At 43.5% G+C, this 21,632-nt stretch overlaps 2 protein-coding genes across 2 annotated transcripts; one reads left to right on the top strand and one right to left on the bottom strand.

Moving 5' to 3' along the window:
- The first annotated feature begins 1,668 nt into the window (after positions 1-1,668).
- Positions 1,669-7,429, top strand: ddx49 (DEAD (Asp-Glu-Ala-Asp) box polypeptide 49). The gene is made up of 13 exons (XM_053431410.1): positions 1,669-1,933; positions 2,626-2,749; positions 2,831-2,916; positions 3,092-3,213; positions 3,311-3,498; positions 4,524-4,664; positions 4,860-4,935; positions 5,374-5,450; positions 5,589-5,686; positions 5,777-5,851; positions 6,310-6,398; positions 6,510-6,581; positions 7,155-7,429. The coding sequence occupies exons 1-13, from the start codon at positions 1,819-1,821 to the stop codon at positions 7,329-7,331; spliced, it is 1,440 nt and encodes a 479-aa protein (XP_053287385.1). The 5' UTR covers positions 1,669-1,818; the 3' UTR covers positions 7,332-7,429.
- On the bottom strand, positions 7,426-21,472 carry LOC128448657 (regulator of nonsense transcripts 1). The gene is made up of 24 exons (XM_053431409.1): positions 21,088-21,472; positions 20,558-20,700; positions 19,199-19,288; positions 18,546-18,713; positions 17,639-17,819; positions 17,262-17,423; positions 16,935-17,022; positions 16,537-16,635; positions 16,304-16,412; positions 15,985-16,144; positions 15,746-15,864; positions 15,438-15,602; positions 14,945-15,059; positions 14,614-14,757; positions 14,085-14,298; positions 13,821-13,938; positions 13,051-13,207; positions 12,694-12,836; positions 12,118-12,292; positions 11,653-11,734; positions 11,379-11,537; positions 11,037-11,257; positions 10,558-10,680; positions 7,426-10,276 (listed from the first exon to the last, which is right to left on the bottom strand). Exons 1-23 carry the CDS (start codon positions 21,250-21,252, stop codon positions 10,561-10,563), a joined length of 3,297 nt encoding a protein of 1,098 aa, XP_053287384.1. The 5' UTR covers positions 21,253-21,472; the 3' UTR covers positions 7,426-10,276; positions 10,558-10,560.
- Between the last annotated feature and the right edge of the window lie 160 nt (positions 21,473-21,632).

The raw sequence follows: 21,632 nt of genomic DNA, 5'->3' as shown, positions 1-21,632 counted from the left end.
ACTGTTGTGTTCATCCGAGTGTCTGACATTACACCCTGGGACCTGTTAGCTCTGAACAAGGCCGGATTATCAACAGGGCAAAGAGTGATCGTTTCCCAAAAGCCCCGGTGGGCGGCTGGTCTGGGAGCAGTTTTTTCTTTGAGAATGTGTTTGTGAAGATTAAGAATTCGATTCTAATCTCAACTAAATTTAAAATGACAAGTGGCTAAAGATCCTGTATGGTTACCTCACCCAGAGCCGCTGTCTTGTGGAGGGACCTTTGATTTAATAGCTTCTTTATTGAAGTTCATGCTGGACTCACATGGTGTTAAAAAATCTCTTAATGCAGAATACACTGCTAAGAGCATTTTACTGCAGTGACACGTAAAAATAAATGTAAAGTAAAAGCACCACATTAACTTTTCTACATGAGTTGAAGTAAGTACTTGCCTTTGAATATACTTGAATTAAGACATTATTCCAGAATGCAACTACTACATCATGAACAGTAGCTATATTCTGTTTGATTCAATCATAACACTCTGTCAAGCTAATAAATAACTCCGCAGATGATGCTACACGTAGCATTGTCATATGAATTAATGGTCTTATTATGAGTGCTGCAGCAGGCGGAGTCCAATGTTACCTCACCGCTGGGATTGGATCAATGACCCAGTTCTCCTCTGTTTATGTGGAGGTGGTGGGACAGAAGAGGATGATGGTGAAGCTGTCACCTGTGATGGACAACCAGTCGCACCCCCTGCAGGACACCATCACAGCCCTGATTCACCCTGTCTGAAGGAGAGGTATCTCAGGTCGTTCCCTTCTGCTGCAGTAAGACTGTACAAGCAGCTCTGCTCCCAGTAGAACGACAGGCCCCATTATAGACTGAAGCTCTGGTTTAACTCTCTTAACTGTGCAATTTTCATTCTGTCTCTGTAAAACAATGGTTCATGTGCAATCCATTGACTGTAATTATATTCTGACACTGTATTTATTTGTTTTTTATTCCATTCCTAGTCGTCTATATCTTTTATTTCTCCAAACACTTAAGTATTGCATGTTGCTTATTATTACTCACTGATTTATATATTTTTGACTCTTCCTGCTGTAATATTGCAAATTTCCCCATTGTGAGACTAATAAAGGATTACCTTATCTTATCTTATCTTATCTTACCTTATCTTATCTTATCTTATCTTATCTTATCTTATCTTATCTTATCTTATCTTATCTTACCCTATCTTATCTTTAGTGATGATGACTGAAGTACTTTCACTTTATAACCATATGAGCATGCAACGCAAAACATTGTAAATAAAAGTAGTGGAGTATAAAGTACAGATATTTTCTGATGAGTAGAAAAGAAAAGTATCTGAAAATATATCTAATCAAGTAAACAGCAGATAAATATAAAATTTTCTTTGTTACATCGAACCACTGTGGGGTTGTCAATAGGGCTCTCCAGCTAATTAGTATAATTATAATTATTTTCCTCTGGACCTGAACATTTATGAAATTACAAGATATTGAGGATTATAATGTTAATGTTATGATAATATAAAAGTCATTAACATTGGGGAGGAGCTGGGATCACTTCTTGTTTTTGTCATCAGTGTACATGAGGGATTTGTTTGACCAGCAGGGGGCAACATCGCGCACCGCCACGCTGCCCCCTCTTGCGGAAGAAGACGGAGACGTCGCGTTGATGACGTAATAAATCAGCGACTGTTGATGCGACACACGAGGATTGGTTTAAAGAGAGTTTCTCGTTGTTGTTTTGTTAAACATCGTTAACAGAGGTTTTCATCGAGGTCTGGGGGACGAGATACGACAGACATGGCGGACTTCTCGGAGCTGGGACTGTCAGACTGGCTCATTAAACAGTGTCACCAGCTGGGAATCACCAAACCCACTCCGGTGCAGGAGAACTGTATGCCACCCATCCTCGAGGGTGAGACCTTATATCGAGACCTTATATACAGACTGTGCTAAATGTTCAGGTGAAACAAACACCACCAGGTTGTAAACATGTGGTGTAAATATCCTCCTGACCGCTGAAACCAAACTCCATTGAAGAATCTGTCAATGTAACGCTCGGTGCTTGTATCAGAGAAGGAGGATTTCAGGAGTTATGCCAAATAATCTGATATCATTTTAGGAGCTCGTTTTTTTTTTTGTGATGTCACTCAACATGATCTCTCTAAAAACGTATGACCAAACTATTTCTCTATATTGGGGAGATCTGACCAGTCGAAGTTAAAGCTATCCCCAGCTCATATCTGCCTTAATAAGGATCCGTGACTCTTAAAGGTTCAATTCCACTGGTTTCTCATGGGACCAGATCAACATGAACATTTTCATAAATAACTCTTACGCCGAATCACGAAAGTGTAATGATTTGACATGGAAGTACCCAACTACTCAGCAGAGGTTGACAATCAAAGTTAGAAAGTTGAGGCATCAAAGCTGAGCTGATTTGACCAGTAAGACCTTCCAGTGATCATCAAGCAGAGTTTGGTTTTTAGAATGTGGTCATTTGAGGTGGAAATACTCATTGAAGTAACAGAGCATGTACTTCAGTAGACCTGAGCCCAGAGCTGGTGCATGGAGGTGTTTCTATATTTATATTATTTGTACACACAGGTCGGGACTGTATGGGCTGCGCCAAGACTGGCAGTGGGAAGACGGCTGCGTTTGTTCTCCCAGTACTGCAGAAACTGTCGGAGGACCCATATGGTATCTACTGCCTGGTGCTCACTCCCACCAGGTCAGTGCAACTTCAGTTAAACTTGATCCCATTAAACATATCCTCCAATTTATTACAGCTAATAACTGTGATTTCCTGCAGGGAGCTGGCCTATCAGATCGCTGAGCAGTTCCGAGTCTTGGGGAAACCTCTGGGTCTGAAGGACTGCATCGTCGTAGGGGGAATGGGTAATTACACACGTCACGGCACGGAATTAATTATATTATATATATATATATATATATACACATGATCCCATGTTGCCCGACCTCTGTCATGTTGCTCAGTAAAGGCAGACACATCAGTCCTCTGCTGTGTTCGGGTTCAGCATCTGTCTAAAGCTGTCCTGTGTGCTGACCTCAGACATGGTGGCCCAGGCCCTGGAGCTGTCCGACAAGCCGCACGTGGTCGTGGCGACGCCGGGTCGACTGGCTGATCACATCCGCAGCTCCAACACCTTCAGCATGAGCAAGATCCAGTTCTTGGTGGGTTCAGGAGTTTCCCGCTTTCACTTGTAGATTCAGATTTTATATGTTTAAATGCCTAAGCCAAGAAGACCAATGTTGCAACCTTGTGCTTCAGATTATGGATGAGGCGGACCGGCTGTTAGAACAGGGCTGCACTGACTTCACCAAAGACCTGGAGGTGATCCTGGGGATTCTCCCGGCCAAACGTCAGACGCTGCTGTTCAGCGCCACGCTCACAGACACGCTGCAGGAGCTGAAGGGCATCGCCATGAACAGACCGTACTTCTGGGAGAGCACATCAGAGTAAGAAACCTGCTGCTCTCAGGCTGGTGACAGGAGTATTTAGCCAGGTCAGCCTTAGAGAAGAAGGAAAATGAAGTCCCCTTTGTGCAGAGTACTAAACTTGTATTTGTAAATATCTTAAAAAGCAGTCAGGGTCAGACTGAGTCAACTGTGTTCGCCTCATTTCAGATGCATTATTTGCCTGAAATCGTGCGAGTTATTAATGACGCGGGAGCAGCGGTGTGGAATCTGAATCTGATCTGAGGCGTAACTAAAGATTGAACAGCATTTTATGCACAAATGCCTTTGGATGCCCGAGAGTTGTTCAAATAACTGGAGCTAAATGTTTCGTGTGGTTGATCCAGGTTTCCCCTGGATGAACTTCTGTTCACATGATTTGCAGAGTTAAAATGAACACAGATATTTCATGAAAAGTTATGGAACAGAAACTTTAATGAGCGTTTAATCTAAAGCAGCACCAGTTTCACCAGGAAAGAGTCAATCCACCATGAATCCATCCACGAGGTTTACACTGCAGTTTTTTTTTTGAAAGAAGATAATAATTAAAAAAAGGCTAAGATGGCGCAAATCCTCTTTAATTATTTAACCTTATTCTCTGGGGAGGAATAAAATCAGAAAGCACCTTCTCACAAAGGAAACATCCTGGTCCCCCCCCCCAGTGTGGTCGTTAAATTTGAACTTGACTGAGCTTCACTGTGGTAAAAGTTCTCTTCTGTTAATTCATTAGTGGTGTTTTCTTTTCCTGTCAAAGGGTCTCACATGGCTGAGAGGAAGTTGCTTTGTGTTGTTAAATCCAAATTGTAATATGAGCAGTTTTCATCAGGCTGAGCATGATGATGTCACAGACGCTGTTTTGATCCGTGTTTACAGATTTTCACAGAATCATCTCAGTTTGATGATTACTATTAGTGGCAAAGCATTTTAATATTCATCATTCCCTCTGTATACAGGCTTTGATTTCTATGCTTTAAATAAATCTGGACCTTAAACCAGAATGAGTGAATTGTCTTGTTTGTTGTTGACAGGACGCGGACGGTGGAGGAGCTGGACCAGAGGTTCATCCTCACTGCCGAGCGGGTGAAGGACGCCTACCTGGTGCACCTGATCCAGACGTTCACTGACGAGCACGACGACTGGTCCATCATCGTCTTCACCAACACGTGCAAGTACGATGCCCGGAGCTGATTCACAGGCTCATAGATGTGCAGAGTTTCTAATGGAGGCTCTGCAGCTTCAATGAAATATGATTGTTTTCTTAGAGTCTGCCACTATGTTGTTAATACATATAAAAGCATACATATATAAAAGTACTTTTGTCTCACAAGATGATTTGTGTGTTATTATACATTTTTTTTCCTCAGGAATTGCCAAATCCTCACCATGATGCTGCGGGAATTTCACTTTCCAACGATCTCCCTGCACTCCATGATGAAGCAGGTGAGACTTCATCTCGAACCCTGTTTCTCTCACATCATCCTTCAGCACAGTTGAAGTAATGAATGTCTGCTGGAGGATGTTGATATGGTTATGAGGAAAACTCCTTCACCTTGTAAGAGTAACAGCTGAAGAGGAGACGAGTTAAGTTTGCACTTACAGAGAGTTAAAGTTTGCTTTGTTTGAAGGAACGCTGATAACGGAGATTTCCTCCAACACAGCGATGTTTCCTTTATCACCCGTCGTTACGCAGCTGCTGGACAAGCTCCTGCTGGGTGTGGGAAAACGAATTAGTCCAATTAAAGATGCAAAGACAGAAATGAGCACAGAACCGTGGTGATAATACAGAAACAATGCAAGTGTAAGGGATTAGTGCAGGGAAGCGCTTTAAACCAGATGAATGGGCCTGCAGAACAAACGACAGCTCTTTATCTCCTCCAGAAACAACGGTTTGCAAACCTCGCCAAGTTCAAGGCCAGCGTCTACAAAATCCTGATTGCGACAGATGTGGCTTCCAGGTAAGAAGCTTTGCTGAGCGGCAGCATCTCGACTCCACACAGTCTGAAACCGGTTCTCCACTGAAGGAAGCCTGACAGCATCTGTACAGGCAGCTGTAGACACGTTGTTTGACATCCTCGGTTATTTCTGTCCCACAGGGGTTTGGATATTCCAACTGTCCAGGTCGTCATTAACCACAACACCCCCGGCCTTCCAAAGAACTACATCCACAGAGTCGGGCGAACAGCAAGAGCAGGTACGGTTAACAAGCCCAACACTGATCCTCCAGCGTCGTCTATCGATATACATGTTAAACCAATCCTGACCAGGTTTTCTTCCTCTGCAGGCAGGAACGGAGTGTCCATCACTCTGGTGACACAGTATGACATCCACCTAGTGAACGCCATCGAAGAGCAGAACCGTAAGTCCCACTCTGATTCACAGGAACACGTTTCCCTCCTGCCTCTGGTTTCATAGACTCAGATCCATCATCTCTGTCTTTAGAGCTCAACCTGACAACTGTCGGTGTTGGTGGCTGCATGGTAAACAACTGCATTGATGAAGCAATTTAATAAGACAGGTTAGAAATGATCCGTTTGCACGTTGCTATTATTGGTTATGGTCAGGACATTCCCAGAACGGAGACACTCAAGGACAAGTATAGAATTGATAATATTACAGCATTTATATATTACGTTTGTATTATTTACTTTGATAAGAAATCGGTGAAATGTTAAGAATGATGCTCTTTCCTGAATTTATCACAAATCAATGAGACGTGATGTCATGAGATGATGTTCCAGGTCACATGTGAAGCCAATGTCCAGCGTGCATGTGCATTTCTTTAGCTGTACTCAAACTGTTGCAAACTGTCTGCAGAGACGAAGCTGAAGGAGTATCCTGTGGAGGAGAAAGAAGTCCTGCAGATCCTCACCCAGGTCAACGTGACCAGGCGACGCTGTGAAATAGTACGAACGCCTCTTTTCCTCTCATTGCTGAATGTTTCCAGTATAATTACAGAGTCTCCAGCCTGAATATTTGTTTTTTTTTTTATGTTAATCTCCTTTTCTGATTTGTAGAAACTGGAAACATCCGACTTTGATGAGAAAAAGGAGATCAATAAGCGGAAACAGCTGATCCTGGAGGGAAAGGCAAGTTCCTTAATGTTTACAATCAACCACTAAAACAATTGTTTTTGGCTCATGTGAATAATCACAAGCTTCAAGTTCAGTTTATTTTACGTGTGTGATTTGTTAGTGTAAAGTTTGTGGAAAGAGAAATGTCATGTGGTTTTAATTGTCGAGAGGCTGGAGATAGTTACCTTAAGTCTCTTCAGAGCACAAACTAAATATGTAAAATTAGTCCACAGGCAAACGGTTAATGACTGTAGAGCATATACCTCAGCCAAGGAAGAGCTATCTTCACGATTATCTAGTTCTTAGTTTAGACATGAAAGAATCAAAGGAAGTTATCTGCACCATCATTTAATGGATTCATTTGAGGTGTTTTTGCATAATCCTGCTTTAACAACAGACACGGGAAAGTTTATGAACTTTCTGTCCCTCTAATAATTTACAAATCAGCTCTTTGCACAAAACAAAAGACGTGATAGAACATTGGTCTTAATCTGAAAGATCCGTACAACAAACTCTGATTTCAGACGGTTTAAATAAGAACGTTTCCAAATGTCCTGTTGCTAACTTGTGATCATCCTTCCGTCCCAGGATCCAGACATGGAGGCCAAGAGGAAGGCCGAGCTGGAGAAGATCAGGACACAGAAGAGGAGGTTCAAACAGAAAATCCAGGAGAGCATGCAGAGACAGAAACAAGGACAGCTGAAGAAGAAACTGACTAAGACAAAACACATGGAAAAGAAAAAAGCTCCACAGGCAACAGCATGAAAACAGCTGACTTGTGTATATCTAGTTTAATTGTATAATATCTGTAATATTTTTTCCTGTTTTTCAGCATATGCAAATAAATTCATACCGTGAAAACAGTTGCTTGACAGCTTTTATTAGTTTACTTTAACAAGGGAATCACCATGTTGTGATGAAACGTCACTGCAAATAAGATTCATCGTTTCAAACAAAACTGTTTACATCACATTGAGACCATTCATGTCATCTCTGGATGTAGAGAATCACGGGGGTTGGATGCAAAAGGTTTCATAACTAACTACAACTGAGACACTTCTTTAATAATCACTGCACGTGTTGCGGCTCAGATGGAAGGAGGGGGAAAAAAACAGCAATAAAAATGGTGGCAGCAGGTTTTTTAAAGCTGTAACATGTTAGAAGTTGACTTGTGAAACTAATTCATCGCACAAAACGAAAAAAGACTCGTACACACAACTACCTCTACGTCAATTAAACATGGCGACGTCTACTCGCAGAATGATTGTCACATGTCCGTGGAGATGAGAAGCAGGTGAGAAACAACAGTGGAATACATTCTGTGTTCAGATTCAGAGAAAAGCGTAGTCCCTTGAGGAGTTACAAAACTACAAGTCCTCGGACTGTTCGAGGAGAGGATACAAAACAAAGGAAAGGAAAACAGCCTCGTTCCCGGTGTCTGCAGGGTGCTACAAAAAACGGATTTTTAGTAAAAAGTACACAAACATGGCTAAATTACACCCGACCGAACCGAACAACATGACGCAGCACAACGCAGCAAATCATCTGACAAAAGCAAAGTGTGGAGGAAATAGGGAGAGGTATTTTTTTTTTTTTTTTTATAGGATCCACATAAATCTGGAGAGAAACTCCACAAGGAAAACATGAGCAAAACAGCTTTTCACAACTCAAAAGTCCACAAAAGAAACTCTACCAGCCTCCATTTGCTTTGACCCCACAGAGAAGGAAGGTGGCTTTCTTCTTCTTTTCTTCAACCCATCTTAACACAACCCAGCTGTACAACTCGCTGACCTCATCTGGTTTTATTAGAAAAATAAAATATACCGAGTGGTTTTCCTCAGCACTCTCGTGTCTGGAAGGTTATTATTTTGAAATGCTGGTAGTTTTTAGTGATTTTAACTACATTCATGCTTGTGCTGCAGCTGTTTATCTGAAGGGGATTGGTTCTAGGCACTGAATCAGGTTTTCAATCACTTCATTATCTCCTTGCCGTCATCTCTTCGGTGCTGAATGGCCTCTCCACTATGTGACTGGGATAAAGTGTATTTTTAATCCACAGAAAGAATCCTGATTAAGACGATTAGTTTTTATTACAGGGTGTATTTGAGGTTCAGATTCATTTATAGTCTGAAATAACAACTCATGACAAAGTATAAATTTGCAGATTTTGGTCGCCGCTCCTATGCAGCGTGCTGTGTGGCAGGGTCACGTGACCGTCAGTGTGGCTGTGCAGCCGGTGAACATTCACAAAATCAAAATGCCTTGTGAAAGGACACTGGGTCAAATCTGTTGGGCCTATAAAGTCCTTGTATTCAACGGTTTAACCTTAAGTGACCTGAACTTGGTTTCCAGATGTGGATGCTCTTATCCTCCTCCTCTTCCTCAGCCACCTTCCTTTTCTACTCCTTACCTGTGGTGGATTGATTGCCACGTCCTCCACTACTACCATCCTCCTCCTCCTCCTCCGGTTTCTTGTTTGGTTCTTTTACCTCGAGCAGGGATTTGCGTGACGAGTGTGGTCAGTCCACGATCCCCTGAGGAGTCACTCGATGCAAAGCGCTCAAGCATTTGCCGATCTAAGCGTACACAGATCGTTTAAAAGAAGACATCTGGTCACGAAGCACAGCCGGACATCAACAACCCCGTTCAAAAGATTAAAATAAGGAAAAAGCCTTCGCAGAAACATCAAATGACACTGAGCTGAATATTCAATGCTGGTCATGTCTGATAGTTTCTATGACTTTTTTGCAATTTTGTGCTCTGTGATAAGAAAGGTACTTCAGAGAAGAAAACTGTCCCATGACGATCGCGATATCGGAGGGATTCGCGCCTCATGCCTTTGAAAAAACAAAAAGTCTGAAATCCCTGCGTCGCTCCACCACTGGCGTGTGGTCGAAACCACCCCATGAAAGACCTTGTGACTGAACCGGTGGTTCTCAAGGCATCTGGAAGGTACTTCAATTCAAGCCTCCTCAATATCAAGCACAGAAACCGTGTTTGTATTTCCTCTCCAAGAGGGCGTCGACCGCTGCTTCTTCGAGGCTGCTGAGGTTTCGGGGCCCAGTAGATGACTGTTGGTGCCGCTCTCCTCCCGTGAGAAACCTAATTTAAAAGTGTCCGGGACATCGTACAGGTTGAGCAACCAACCGACTCTCAGGATGGGGATGTGTGTTGCCTGTTTGAAGGCGTTCTGCCACCACGTCGGTCCAGGTCTGGAGATCTTGTTCTTCAGGTTCAGGCGGGAGGGCGTTGGTCCTCCTCTGAAGATGACTGTAAGAACTTCTCCGCTCTCTCCTGGAGACAGTGAGGTGCAGGGGGTTGGGTGGGTTATTTTGTTTAGGAGATCAGCCTCATTTGGATTCCCATGAGAGTCCGTCAGGATGTCTCCCGTTTCCCTCGGCAGCTCGACCACACGCCCCCATCTTCTCGACTTCCCTCCTTCACTACGCACGGGCATCGGTCCCTGCCTCTCGCTTGTTCACTCGGCCTCTCTTGCCATCTTCCTGCCCTTCTGTTCGAGCCCTCTTCTTCTACCCTCTTCTTTCTCTCGCTGGTCATTGGTTTGGTTTCGCTATCCCGTCGCTTTCACTCGGTGGTGCTTCGGTTGTAGCAGAGGAAAACAGGTATCCATTTTATGTTTTTATTATTTCCCAGATTAAAAAGCTGATGAACTAAGCTCAGCTCAAGCCTAGCTCCCTTCTTCAAGCATCCTGCAAGACACAACGCAGGGTTCATTAGTCTTAGTCCAAAGAGAAATAGCTAATTAAAAGTCACAACAGCTGCGAGAAGTTTACCAAGCTTAGCTTTTGAAAAGTGATGTTTTATCTCTGACCATGATTCAAGGTTCATAATGAGCATAATAAAGGCTTTTGTGACCTGGTGAGGGTTTTGTCAATAAACTAAAAAGCTTCTTCCAGCAAGAACACATCACAGTGAAATCCTGATTACCCTTGAAACAATCTGCAGTTAAACAATAACAGAATATACTTACACTTTAATACTGTGACAGTCCAGTCACTCCGCCATGCTGGTACGCACGTTCACCCTGGTAAGTCGAGTCCTGGGACAGAGCCACGTCGATTTGGGACTTGAACTCATCTCCCAGGTAGCTGTCCTGATGAACAAGAGGACAGCAACAACATTACAGCAGACCACTTCAAACTCAGGACCCCTTTGATTCTAATGCAAACCTTTCCCATAAGATTCTCTCAGACATTCACTAAACTCCAATAAAGATGGGAAGTGTGTTTGTGATAAGAGCTGACTGTGTCGGGGGTGCTGTAAACATGATCATGTGATTTCCGCAGCAGAGTTAATATGTTTCTTCCTGCTGCAAAGGAATTTCAACAAATAGTTTCACTAGTTAGATAAAGTGTTTTCAGGAATTCAAAAAGGGACAACTTACCAGTATCTCTATTTTTTTTTTTTTAAACTGATAACTAATGAAAATCTTAAGCATGGATGTGTTACCTGGGAGAGCTCTGGCTGGGAAAGGCCAGGCTGGCTCATCTGAGAGGGCTGGCTCATGGATATGTAGCCTTGTGTCAGTGGCCCCTGGGAGAAGGACTGGGAGGCCCCATCCTGGCTGACCTGGCTGTTTGGTCCATTACCCTGACCGGAGCCCTGGTTCCCAGAGCCACGGAGCCTCTGCCGCCCGCCACGCCCGGGCTTACCCTTCATTGCCCCACGACCTTGATGAGGGGAAAAAAATTAACAGACAAGGTAACCAACCATAATTCATTATTCTCTTTTTAAGATGTGGACCTGAGTTTCCACACTTTCAGCCACTGTCTTATTTCAGTGCGCCTCTACCTGCAGCGGGGCCGTTGGTCTGACCCAAGTAGCTGGGTGGAGGCATAGGAGGCATCACCAGGTTTAAGGGTATGGGGATATTCAGGGCGGCCATGTGACCGGGGCCCGCCCCAATCATCCCGATCTGGTCATGAGTGTGAAAGTACATGGACGGACGTCCTGATGAAAAAACCCATATAACATGGATCATTTAAATACACAGTTTGGTAACAGAGTTTAAATTAATTTATTGTCTTGCGTCACACCACAATGTACTGAAAAAAATAGTCCGTACCAGCATTGCTGCGGTCGTAGGCGGAGCCAGGGATGAGGGCCTCACGGGCATCATACATCGCAGTGCTCATAAAACGCCCACCCTGGAAAACATCACACATTATCATTCAGTACAGTTGCAAACTTTCTCAGATTTAGAGCTAACACTAACAATTATTGTCACTGTTGCCCCATCAAACACTTGGTCTGTTAAATCTCAATGCATGAAAAATTTAAATAATGTCCAAGAGCCAAAGTTAATGTCTCCAAATATCAGGTATTTTCTGAGCAGTGGTCTAAAGCCTGAAGATGTTGTATTGCTATCTAAACGACTGAAAACCCCAAATATTCAGAGTGACATTTGTGTTTAAATCTTTTTAAAAGAAAAGAAAACTGTAACACTTCTTAACAGCCTAGTCAGAATCAGTTTTCCATCTTTTCTTCTGTGTTTCCACAGTACAATATGTGCACAGTTGGTTCCACTCACAGGGTTGATGGTGTTGACCAGCTTGCGAGGCTTGCTGAACTGCATGAGGCTCTCCCTCAGGTTGTTGAGGGGCCCCTCCACCAGGACCTTCTGCTCCTTGTAGTTGTTCAGCAGGTTGTTCCACAGCGGCTGCTTGGAGAGGGCCTTCGGGTTCCCCACAATGATCACACCATACCTTCAATCACAACACACACGAGCATAAGACTGCTGAACAGAGACTGAGGGGAAATGTTGAGACTACTTGGAGTAGATTTCTTTGTGCGATGACAGCATCGGATTCTAATTACTCGGCGCTAGTTTTTGAGTGTTGAAATTCCAGTAGTCTGATTCCTCCTACTACTGATCTAACAAAATTTGATCAGTAGGCCTGTCTAACCTCAATTAAGTTTATTACAAAAGGGGATAATATGCGTGTTTAAGTCACCATAAAGAATTAATCAGGTGAACTTTACACAGACTAGTGGCCAAAAAGAGTACGTATCTGATTTTCATTACTGCTAAATTTGCTTCTCCATGAAGGTCTAACAAGTGAGCTGTGTGCTGTGCCAGCTTTAACAGTTTTATTGAGGATCTTACTTGGCTCTGGTCAGCGCCACGTTGAGACGGCGAGGGTCATTGAGGAAGCCGATGCCCTGATGCTCATTGGCACGGACGCAAGAGAGAATGATGAAGTCCTTCTCTCTGCCCTGGAAGGCGTCCACGCTGGCAATTTCCACTTGCTGCAAAGGAACATGACATGGACAGGGATGAGGAGTGTTGCTGACAACTTCAGTAAATCTTACATCGACTAATGGAGAATTACATCCATTTGAATTTTAATAAACTTATAATTTCTGTGAGGCTTTCAGAGAAAAACAATATTGGGGCCATTTTTGCTCAGTTGAAACGATTTTTAAAACATTATTTAATCATCTACTCAGATCTGCGTGGTACCTGATAGAGTTTGGTGTGCAGGGAGCCACTGAACTGCATGTACTGGACCAGGTAAGAGCGCTGACCCTCGTATGGGGTGATGATGCCGATTTGGTCGGGTTTGGCTCCAGCCTTCAGCAGCCTGGTAGTGATCTTCTCCACATTGGCAGCCTCGGTCCTTAAAAACAGCAGCAGGAAAAATTACCTCACAACTTCATGGGAGTAGACTCATAGTGGTTTTAAGACATAAATCGTGTATGCTGTGAATCAACTTTACACACCCTGCACAATATGGTTTAAGATCTTTTCTTGTTCATAAAGCTGCATATAAATGAACGCAAATTTTCATGCCCCTTCCCTGCACTGTTAAAGGTTTATGGGACCAAATTAATCTCACTTTGGGTAAAGTATAATCCTCCATCAATGAGGTCCATGTACCTGACATTTCTGTTGATCATGGCTGACAAGTGGAAGACTTTCTTTGTCATTTAAGTAACTGCTGCAACTGTTTAAGGCTGCCTCACTGGTTGGGTTGTGAATGCTGCGAGCGCACCGACAATAGTGTGTTTGCAATCTCAAACAGAAGAGGGAGGATGTAGCGGTGATTATGAAAACAATCCTCATCTTGTGATCAGGTGGTGTTGTGTCTATATTAATATTACAAACTAAACTCTGTACAGTTTCCAACAATGCAATGAATACAGAGGGAGGCTTCATCTAGCCCTTTCCGCACCATTGCATTAAAATCACTTTGCATGTTAAGCATGAATGAAGTAACGCAAGAATATTACCTGTTGAGGTAGGAGGTTCCAGAGCTGGCTATCTCCTCCTGGCCCTGAGTCACGTAGAAGAACATGGGCTTGTCCGGCTGTGGCCACTGGAAGTCAAATCCTTTCTTAATGCGGTCAGCTTTGAAAGGCAAGGATATTTAAAAAAAGGTTTTAGTCTTTTAAGGAGTTTGTAGAATTTCATTTACCTGGTGAGGTTCCAGCTAAAGTGAAAACAAATGTTTCCCTCCATCAAACCAGACAATGCGCTGCTAATGTTTGACAAACCTGCGGTGACGCCATTCTGCAGGGAGCCCTCGTAGAATATGTTGGAAGGGAAGGCACTGAGGGCAGGGTGCATGCGGTACTGGACCTGCAGGCGGATTGGTCGGATGCCCAGAACCACCAAGCGCTCAAACAAGGACTGGGACAGACCTGCCTTAGCTGCCTTCTTACACATCACTACAGGACCCAGCTGGCAGTGGTCGCCCACCAGAATGAGCTGTGGGGAGGAAGAGATGCAACATGTGGGTTAAGAGGGAACATTTATGTAAAACCATCTATAAAACTGCAAACTTATTTTAAACATGGGTTATTATTCAATTTTTTTTTATTACTTTTCTTGGTCTTAAAAGTTAAAATCCAGATTAGTCATAAACATTACTAAAATCATGTCAAAAGACATAAGTATGCACCTCTGATATTATTTATATCATATTATTGATAAAGACAATCAATCACATTTGAAGTTTTATCCAAACATTATACTGATGACATCTCAACATTATAAGTGTTTTTAGCCAAACATGGCGTGTACCTGCTTGGCTCCCAACACCACGGGCACCATGCACTCCGGCTCGGTGGCCTGGGTGCTCTCATCGATCAGGATGGAGCGGAACTGCATCTTGGCCAGGCGGGGGTCTCCAGCCCCGACACAGGTGCAGCAGATCACATCAGCATTCTGGACAAAAAGAAACGGTTTACAGATTTTTAAACATTAAGACATGTTTTGATTACTTATTATTTTTGAATGCTTAGTCAAAACTAGTTGTTGCACAAGCAGTCTGAAAGCAGACTGTTTTGAAGAGTGACACCATTCACAGCTTTGAGTTGGAATGTTGGTATGACCCTTTGAAGATGCTCCTCACCATGAGCAGCTCCCTCTCAGCGGTGCGCTTCAAAGCCCTGTAGCGTTTCTCATCAGCAGACGACAGCTCACCGGTCTCATCCTTCAGCTGTTGCAGCTTCTGCAGCTCAGGCATACTGTGGAGGCAGAGACGAATCAGGGTGGCAGTTAAATGTTAGTTCGCTATTACCAGTCTGTGATCTAATTATTAAATCACTTTAATGCATGCATCATGTGGTGGTGGAAGCTTAGAGAAAGGTTTGTAACATGTCATGGCTCAAGATCAATGCCGTCGGGCTAAATTTAGAAAAGTCAATAATTTTAGATTCAGTTTTTCCCCCAGGATACAGTTGCAATTGTTTGCAAAGACATTTGACATTTATCATGATTGAAGCTCTATTAGACATCAAAGATTATTCTGACTGAACACCAGTTCTCTAGATGTACAATTAATAATGAACTAATTCACAAAAGGGGTCTAGTGTGTGGAGGACATTTCCCTTCATGCCACTGACCTGTCCATGTTGCTGATCTGGTTGTGCAGAGCCAGAAAAGACACGGGGGACTCGATGGCCTCACGGCTCTTGGCGCAGAGCCTGACGACCTTTAGTCCAGTCTTGTCAATCTTCTCGGTCAACTGGTCCACAGCGATGTTACTGGGAGCACACACCAGAACTGGGCTGCAGGACACACAAACGTATACATGTAAAAACAGTAAGCAGAAGAACAGTAAATGCTGCTGCTGGATTGAAAACAATAATGACATCACTTATATTTTTAGTGGGTTCGTTTTTAGTGTACTACTATAGAACTATTGTCTTACCCATTGCCCTGTCGGGACAGGTGATAAACAATAGTGGCAGAGGTGACAGTCTTTCCGGTACCGGGAGGACCCTGAATAAGACTGAGAGGCCTCTGCAGCACCGTCTTCACAGCATACACCTGAATGTGTAGAGCAATTTAGAAAAAAACTGTTATGGTCAGATGTTGCCAAAGCAAACACATGTCTATTTTGAGGAAGAATCCCCTGATCACAGGGGAATCTGGTCAGTGAGGTCTGACCTGTGAGTGATTGAGGTCAGGCAGGCCCTGAGCAGTGAAGCGCTTTGGCAGCTGGCACTTGATAGTGACATCCTCAACCTCATGGCCCAGCAGTTTGTGGTAAATGTAACCAGACACAGAAGTCTCATCCACGGCAAAGGTCTTCAGGGCGCTTTGCATCCTGCAGCAACAAATGTCAGTTATTAACAATTATTCATATCAAGGAAACTTTGTATTATATATGCATTATACTTTATTCCTGTTCTGTAGAATAATATGTCTCAAGAAATCTAAATTAAATGTTCCAGTCACATGTTGGGGTTATAAGAGTTTTGCCTACCTGTCAAAGGAAGTTGACTTCCACACAAAGTCCACCTGGAAGTTGTGTGGGATTTCCACCGGAGCTCCAACGCTGCTCCGCAGCTCGATGGCAATTTCATCTCCATAGTCTTTAAAAACCGGCAGTTAAGGAAGTTCAGCATTATCTGTACATTATGTCTAGTAAGCGGCGGTAGATAGTTATGTTTTACATGAATGTGATGGAGAAGTTGCTGTAATCTGCATAAAGGATACTGTCAGGGACTTTGATGACATGACCAATGCCTTTCCACATCGGTGCCAGATCTCCTTTGTATCGCAGGCAGATTTCATCACCCTGCATCAGCCGCATATCTGGGATTGATAAAAAAGGACACATGTTAGGAACCCTTAATAACTCAACCCCCCCCCCAAAAAACAAACTAAGGAGCAAAAGCTATGTTCTCAAACCAAACAATACAATACCGTGAACCTACAAAACAGCACAAAACCCCACTACAAAAACGGAGGCAAGGACAAAACCAAGCACACATGCCACCAAAAGATGCAGGGTCAGGGGAGGTTTCGTGCAATTCTGACAACTGAAGAGGGATGGGACGAGGCTCTATCAGCACCACAGAACCACATGGAGGAAGTAAAACTCGGAGAATTACCACCTGAATCCGTCTTGGGCAGTGTGAAATAGGCAATCCGCTTTTTATTCAGACCCAGGTCCCACCTGACAGTTATATTGTCTTGGGTCTACGAAAAGAAATGTAGGAATATATTATCAACAAATGAATAATAGGCCCAATGTTTAATATCACTGTGACAAAAATTCTCGAGAGGGCAAACAATGAGAAATAACAAAACTCAACTTAAGCAACATTTTGATATGCAGCATTAGAAAATAATAATAAATACAGAGGACATTGACAATCAATGATAAACATTATTCTGTGAGTAAGAATCTCCAGGATTTATTGAGGTCTTTTAAGTACCTGGGACTCCTTAAGCTTCTTGTCGTAGTCAGCCTCCAGTTTGACCAGCGGGCCAAAGATGTTTTGATACTGGTAGGCGTCCTCGTACCGCAGCAGCACATGCTGGGGTTCCTCATCCACGCCCGGTTTCTCCAAGTCCTCCAAGGTGGCGGTGGGATTGTCCTGTGAAGAATGAAAAGGTAAGTACAAGCGCTTCACTTCATCACACAATTTAAAAACATAAAAAGATTCCCTTTCTCACTTGCAGATGCCTCTTAAAAAATGGAATTCAACAGGTTACCAATCTTGTTAACGGTTGTCACTGGTTGCTCCTTAACCAGCTCTAGTTAATATTTCAAACTTCTGTTGACGACACTGCTTAGTCATAAGGCACATACCTTCCACAGCTCCTCAAGCTTGTTGATCTGCTGGGCGGTGATCTGACGTGCCCGGAGCTGCTCCTGCTCCGAGGGGATCTTCACCAGCCAGGACAGAAAGCAACGATCCTGGATCAGTGGTTGCCACTGCGAGCTGTCCCAGTTGATGTCTTTTAAGCTACTCTGGCTAGCACAGGGCTGCCTGCATGGAGACACAAGGTAGGAAAATCAGAGAACTTGGTTTACGTTCAATTCATGTGTGGGTTTTTTGCAGTAATCAGATTATGGAAGAGGATTTTGTCCTGCCTTAAGTACAGTCAGAGTTTGGGTTACAACATGATATAAATCAGTACAACTTCCTCTTCCTACGAGCTTGTCAAAGACATGTTGACAAATATGTTGGCTGATAAGTAACAAAATGTAGAACAGTAAAAACCGAAACTTACAGTTTTACAAGAGCACCGACAGTTTGTGTCTCATTCGTAACATTGTCTGCTCGGTGACATAGATTTCGATTTCTGGTTTTCATATTACTGATTTGTCATGTTTTATCTCATTTAAATTCAGATACTGTACTGAACAACTAGGTCTGGAAATTGGCTTTCTGCCTTCAGAAAAGGTTTTTGTTTTTATTTGCTAATTCTGACCAGGCAATTTCGTTTGCAGCCATATTTTTATAACATTTATAAGGTAGCTACTTTTATCATCTGACTGACTATTCAAGCATTTCATAGGGACTGCGTCAGTTTCTGGAGCCTCAGGATGCGAAGAATTTGCATGTTTCGCTTTCAGTTGATGATTCAGAGTAACTTATCATAAGAGGTTCAAAGTTGTCCACAAGGAACCTGTTTGACCAACACATACTGAATTTGAGGGCATTGGTAACTGAACTGTTAATGTTAAAACCTACTGCCCGGCCATCACCTACCTGCAGAGTAACACCACCACGGAATCAGCTTTAGCCGGGATGAAGCCCAGCAGGAAGACATTTCGACAGCCGCAGTTGTAACACTCCAGCACCGTCTCTCCCAGTGGCCCATCTTTATGCAGAGTCACCTCTTTGCATTTGGCTCTCACCAAGTGGTTCACAATGTGGCTGGAAGTAAGATAACAGGAGTCAGATGATTAAAGAAGAAGAAAAAAAGAAAATCACACTCAATGACACTTGTTGTGGCAGCACTGCAGAAGAAATCAATTGACAGTTTATGTAGTGTGTTGACTCACAGTACAAAGACAGGACAGACACCCGGGATCATTTTACAGTTTTTAAACAAATGGGTTAGTGTATCGCAAATGCCAACAGCTGACAGGAAATAAACTTAGTTAGCTAAACACGGCTCTTCACTAATGAAAATACAATGAAAAGTCTTGTTTAAACTACATCATGCAGAGCTCTCTTTATACCCATTCAACATCATCTGAGCCTTCACAGCTGGCTGATTGTGATGTGGGCGAAACTTAAAACATTTAATAACAAATGTACAGTTCAAATTTTAATGTAAGTTATTACAATGTTTGTTATCGAAATACTGTCATTTTGGCAATTATGTGAGGTGATCGGATGAGGAGTTCATTACACACCTGCCAGATGTGTTGCCACGTCCATTACAGAACCACTTCTTACTGGTGTTGCAGTACACCACACAGGCTGGATCATGGATTCCACAGTAGCTGAAAAACACCATAAAAAACGCATGTGAATTACTGCAATATGAAATTAACATCGTGCCAATGATGCCACTTCTTTGTGACGTCATCATTTTATGCAAAAGCAATATTGGCATTTTCCACATTTATGTATTACTGCATATCTAGAAGAGGTGCAACAGGTCATCATTTGGGTGATAACATTGTTGACTATAATCCATTAGCCATTTATATTCAGCAAAAATGCAAAAGATACAACGTTATCCGCTTCTCAGGTGTGAGGGCTCGAGTCCCCATGATAGCTGTCTGTTCAAAGTAAACATTTGCTTAGTTAGTGATGTATGGAAATATCTGAATGAGAACTGCAGGGAACTGTTAGTGATCACTGAGCAATAGCCACAGAGAAAATAAGAAGTATTATAAAATTACCATACAATCATCTAAAAAAAAAAGGGAAAATAAAAGAAGCAGCGAGACCATTTCCTCAGTAATCTCAACTCAGTTTAGTATGTGCAACTAGGTCATATTAATTCAACAGTTCTGCCAGTACACCCGCCCTGACAGATATACGGTCCAATTTGTGTGGAAACTGTTTTAAGTGGTGTTGATTCAACTTTACTGACTTGGAGTGGCTGTAGACTTCTGTGGTTATAAAAGGACACGTGTTGTTTTTTTTAACGATTTTGTCGACTACATTTATATGAATGACATGAGGGACTAGGTTCTTGAGGAACTAGGCTCCTAAACTCATAAGTAACAACCTTCTGTACATGTGTTTTCCCACCCGTTTGGGTTTTATTTGGAAAAATGTGAAACATCTGATGAACACAGACACGTGCATTAACTATTCTAACACACTCCACATAGTTAAAGTTGTTTCTTCATTTGCAACGAATGTCCCACTGCACCTTTGAATGTATATAGTTTTACTTTTTTATAATATATGACTTTTTGGGTATTTATATTAGTAAGTTCTTTCTACGTGGCTTTAACTTTAATATAAGTACTGCACTGCTGAGCTGACGTGTTTCTTCTTGTCCAACACCTTCCATCGTACTGTCGAGCCTATGCTAACTGCATATGACAAATACAACTTGAAATCGAGGCTGGGCTACATAACAGACACATCTGTATGACCCCATTCGGGTCAAATGCAGCACAGACTACCCAGCTGGTGATCGTACAGTCGAACCACCGCCTGTCTTCGGCAGATTACACACAAAGTGAACATTAAATAGTGTCTTCGGGGGTAAACAGGACACGGAGGTCCCCGGCATGGTGCGGCTCGTCTACCTGCATGCGTGCACGGGCAGGTCTTTGGTGTAGTACGTGTCCTCCTCATCCTCCTCGAAGTTGAGCTCGGCCAGCAGCTGACTGGCTTTGGCGACGGAGTCCTCCACTCCGCCGTTTAGGAGATTCTCATCAGGACCATTGACCTGCAGCACAGAACAAGCTTTAACACACACACAAAAAAAAACTCACCCGATGCTAACGATTAGCTGCTAGCCGCTAGGAAGCGCGGAAAAGCCAGTTGAGTTAAATGTGAGCTGACGTGTTGTCAGTTCTCTCGACGCTTTGGATTTTTGTTGTCAAAGTTAAAACCCGCAAAAAACCGAGCGGGTCGAAACAAACACAACAACAAAAACCACCGGGTGCTACTTTACGAGTTGAGTTAACGAGGTTTCCTAGCTAGCGGCAAGCTAACAGTTAGCCGTTAGCTGCTAACCTCCGATAATAGCGGGGTGGCGGATGAGCTAGCCGCAGCTAACGTCAGTGCACCGCAGTCTCGTCGCGTCTTCACGTGGAAATAAAAAGCCTCGCACCTGTCCGTCCAGCTGACTCTGGGTCTGGCCCTGGGTCTGGCTGGGTAACGTGAAGTCGGTGAAGTCATACTCGGAGCCCTGGGTGTCCGCTCCGAGCAACTCCGCTTCCTCGGTGTCCAAGAAGGTGAGGGTCTGGGAGCTCGGCCCGTACGCCTCCACGCTCATCTCGACTCTAACACTTTCGCTTCACTCAACGACTTCCCGTAGTTCGCCCGTGGATGAACGTAGTCCTCGCGGTGGTGTGTTCGGTGCGCGACGCCCGGGAGACCGAGGTCGGGGCCGAGGGTCTGGGTTTGAAACCCGGACAACAAGCGGAACCGATGAGAAGCTCGACAGATCCAGCGGCTCCGTCACAGACCGTCCTGACGCGTGACGTAACTGTGGACCAGAGGCACGTCACCACCGCGAAGAGCTCTCACTCTGAGGTTTTTTCAGGAGACCCAAACAGCTCCAAGAACTACTGCAGAAGAAATGGCAGGAAATGGGATGATATGAGATGAGATGACCATTTATCAGTGACACAATGGGGACATTTTCAGTGGTGA

Source organism: Pleuronectes platessa, chromosome 9 (genome assembly GCF_947347685.1).
Source record: "Pleuronectes platessa chromosome 9, fPlePla1.1, whole genome shotgun sequence".
In the NCBI taxonomy this organism is placed as follows: domain Eukaryota; kingdom Metazoa; phylum Chordata; class Actinopteri; order Pleuronectiformes; family Pleuronectidae; genus Pleuronectes; species Pleuronectes platessa.
This window is presented reverse-complemented; position numbering and strand designations above follow the sequence as displayed.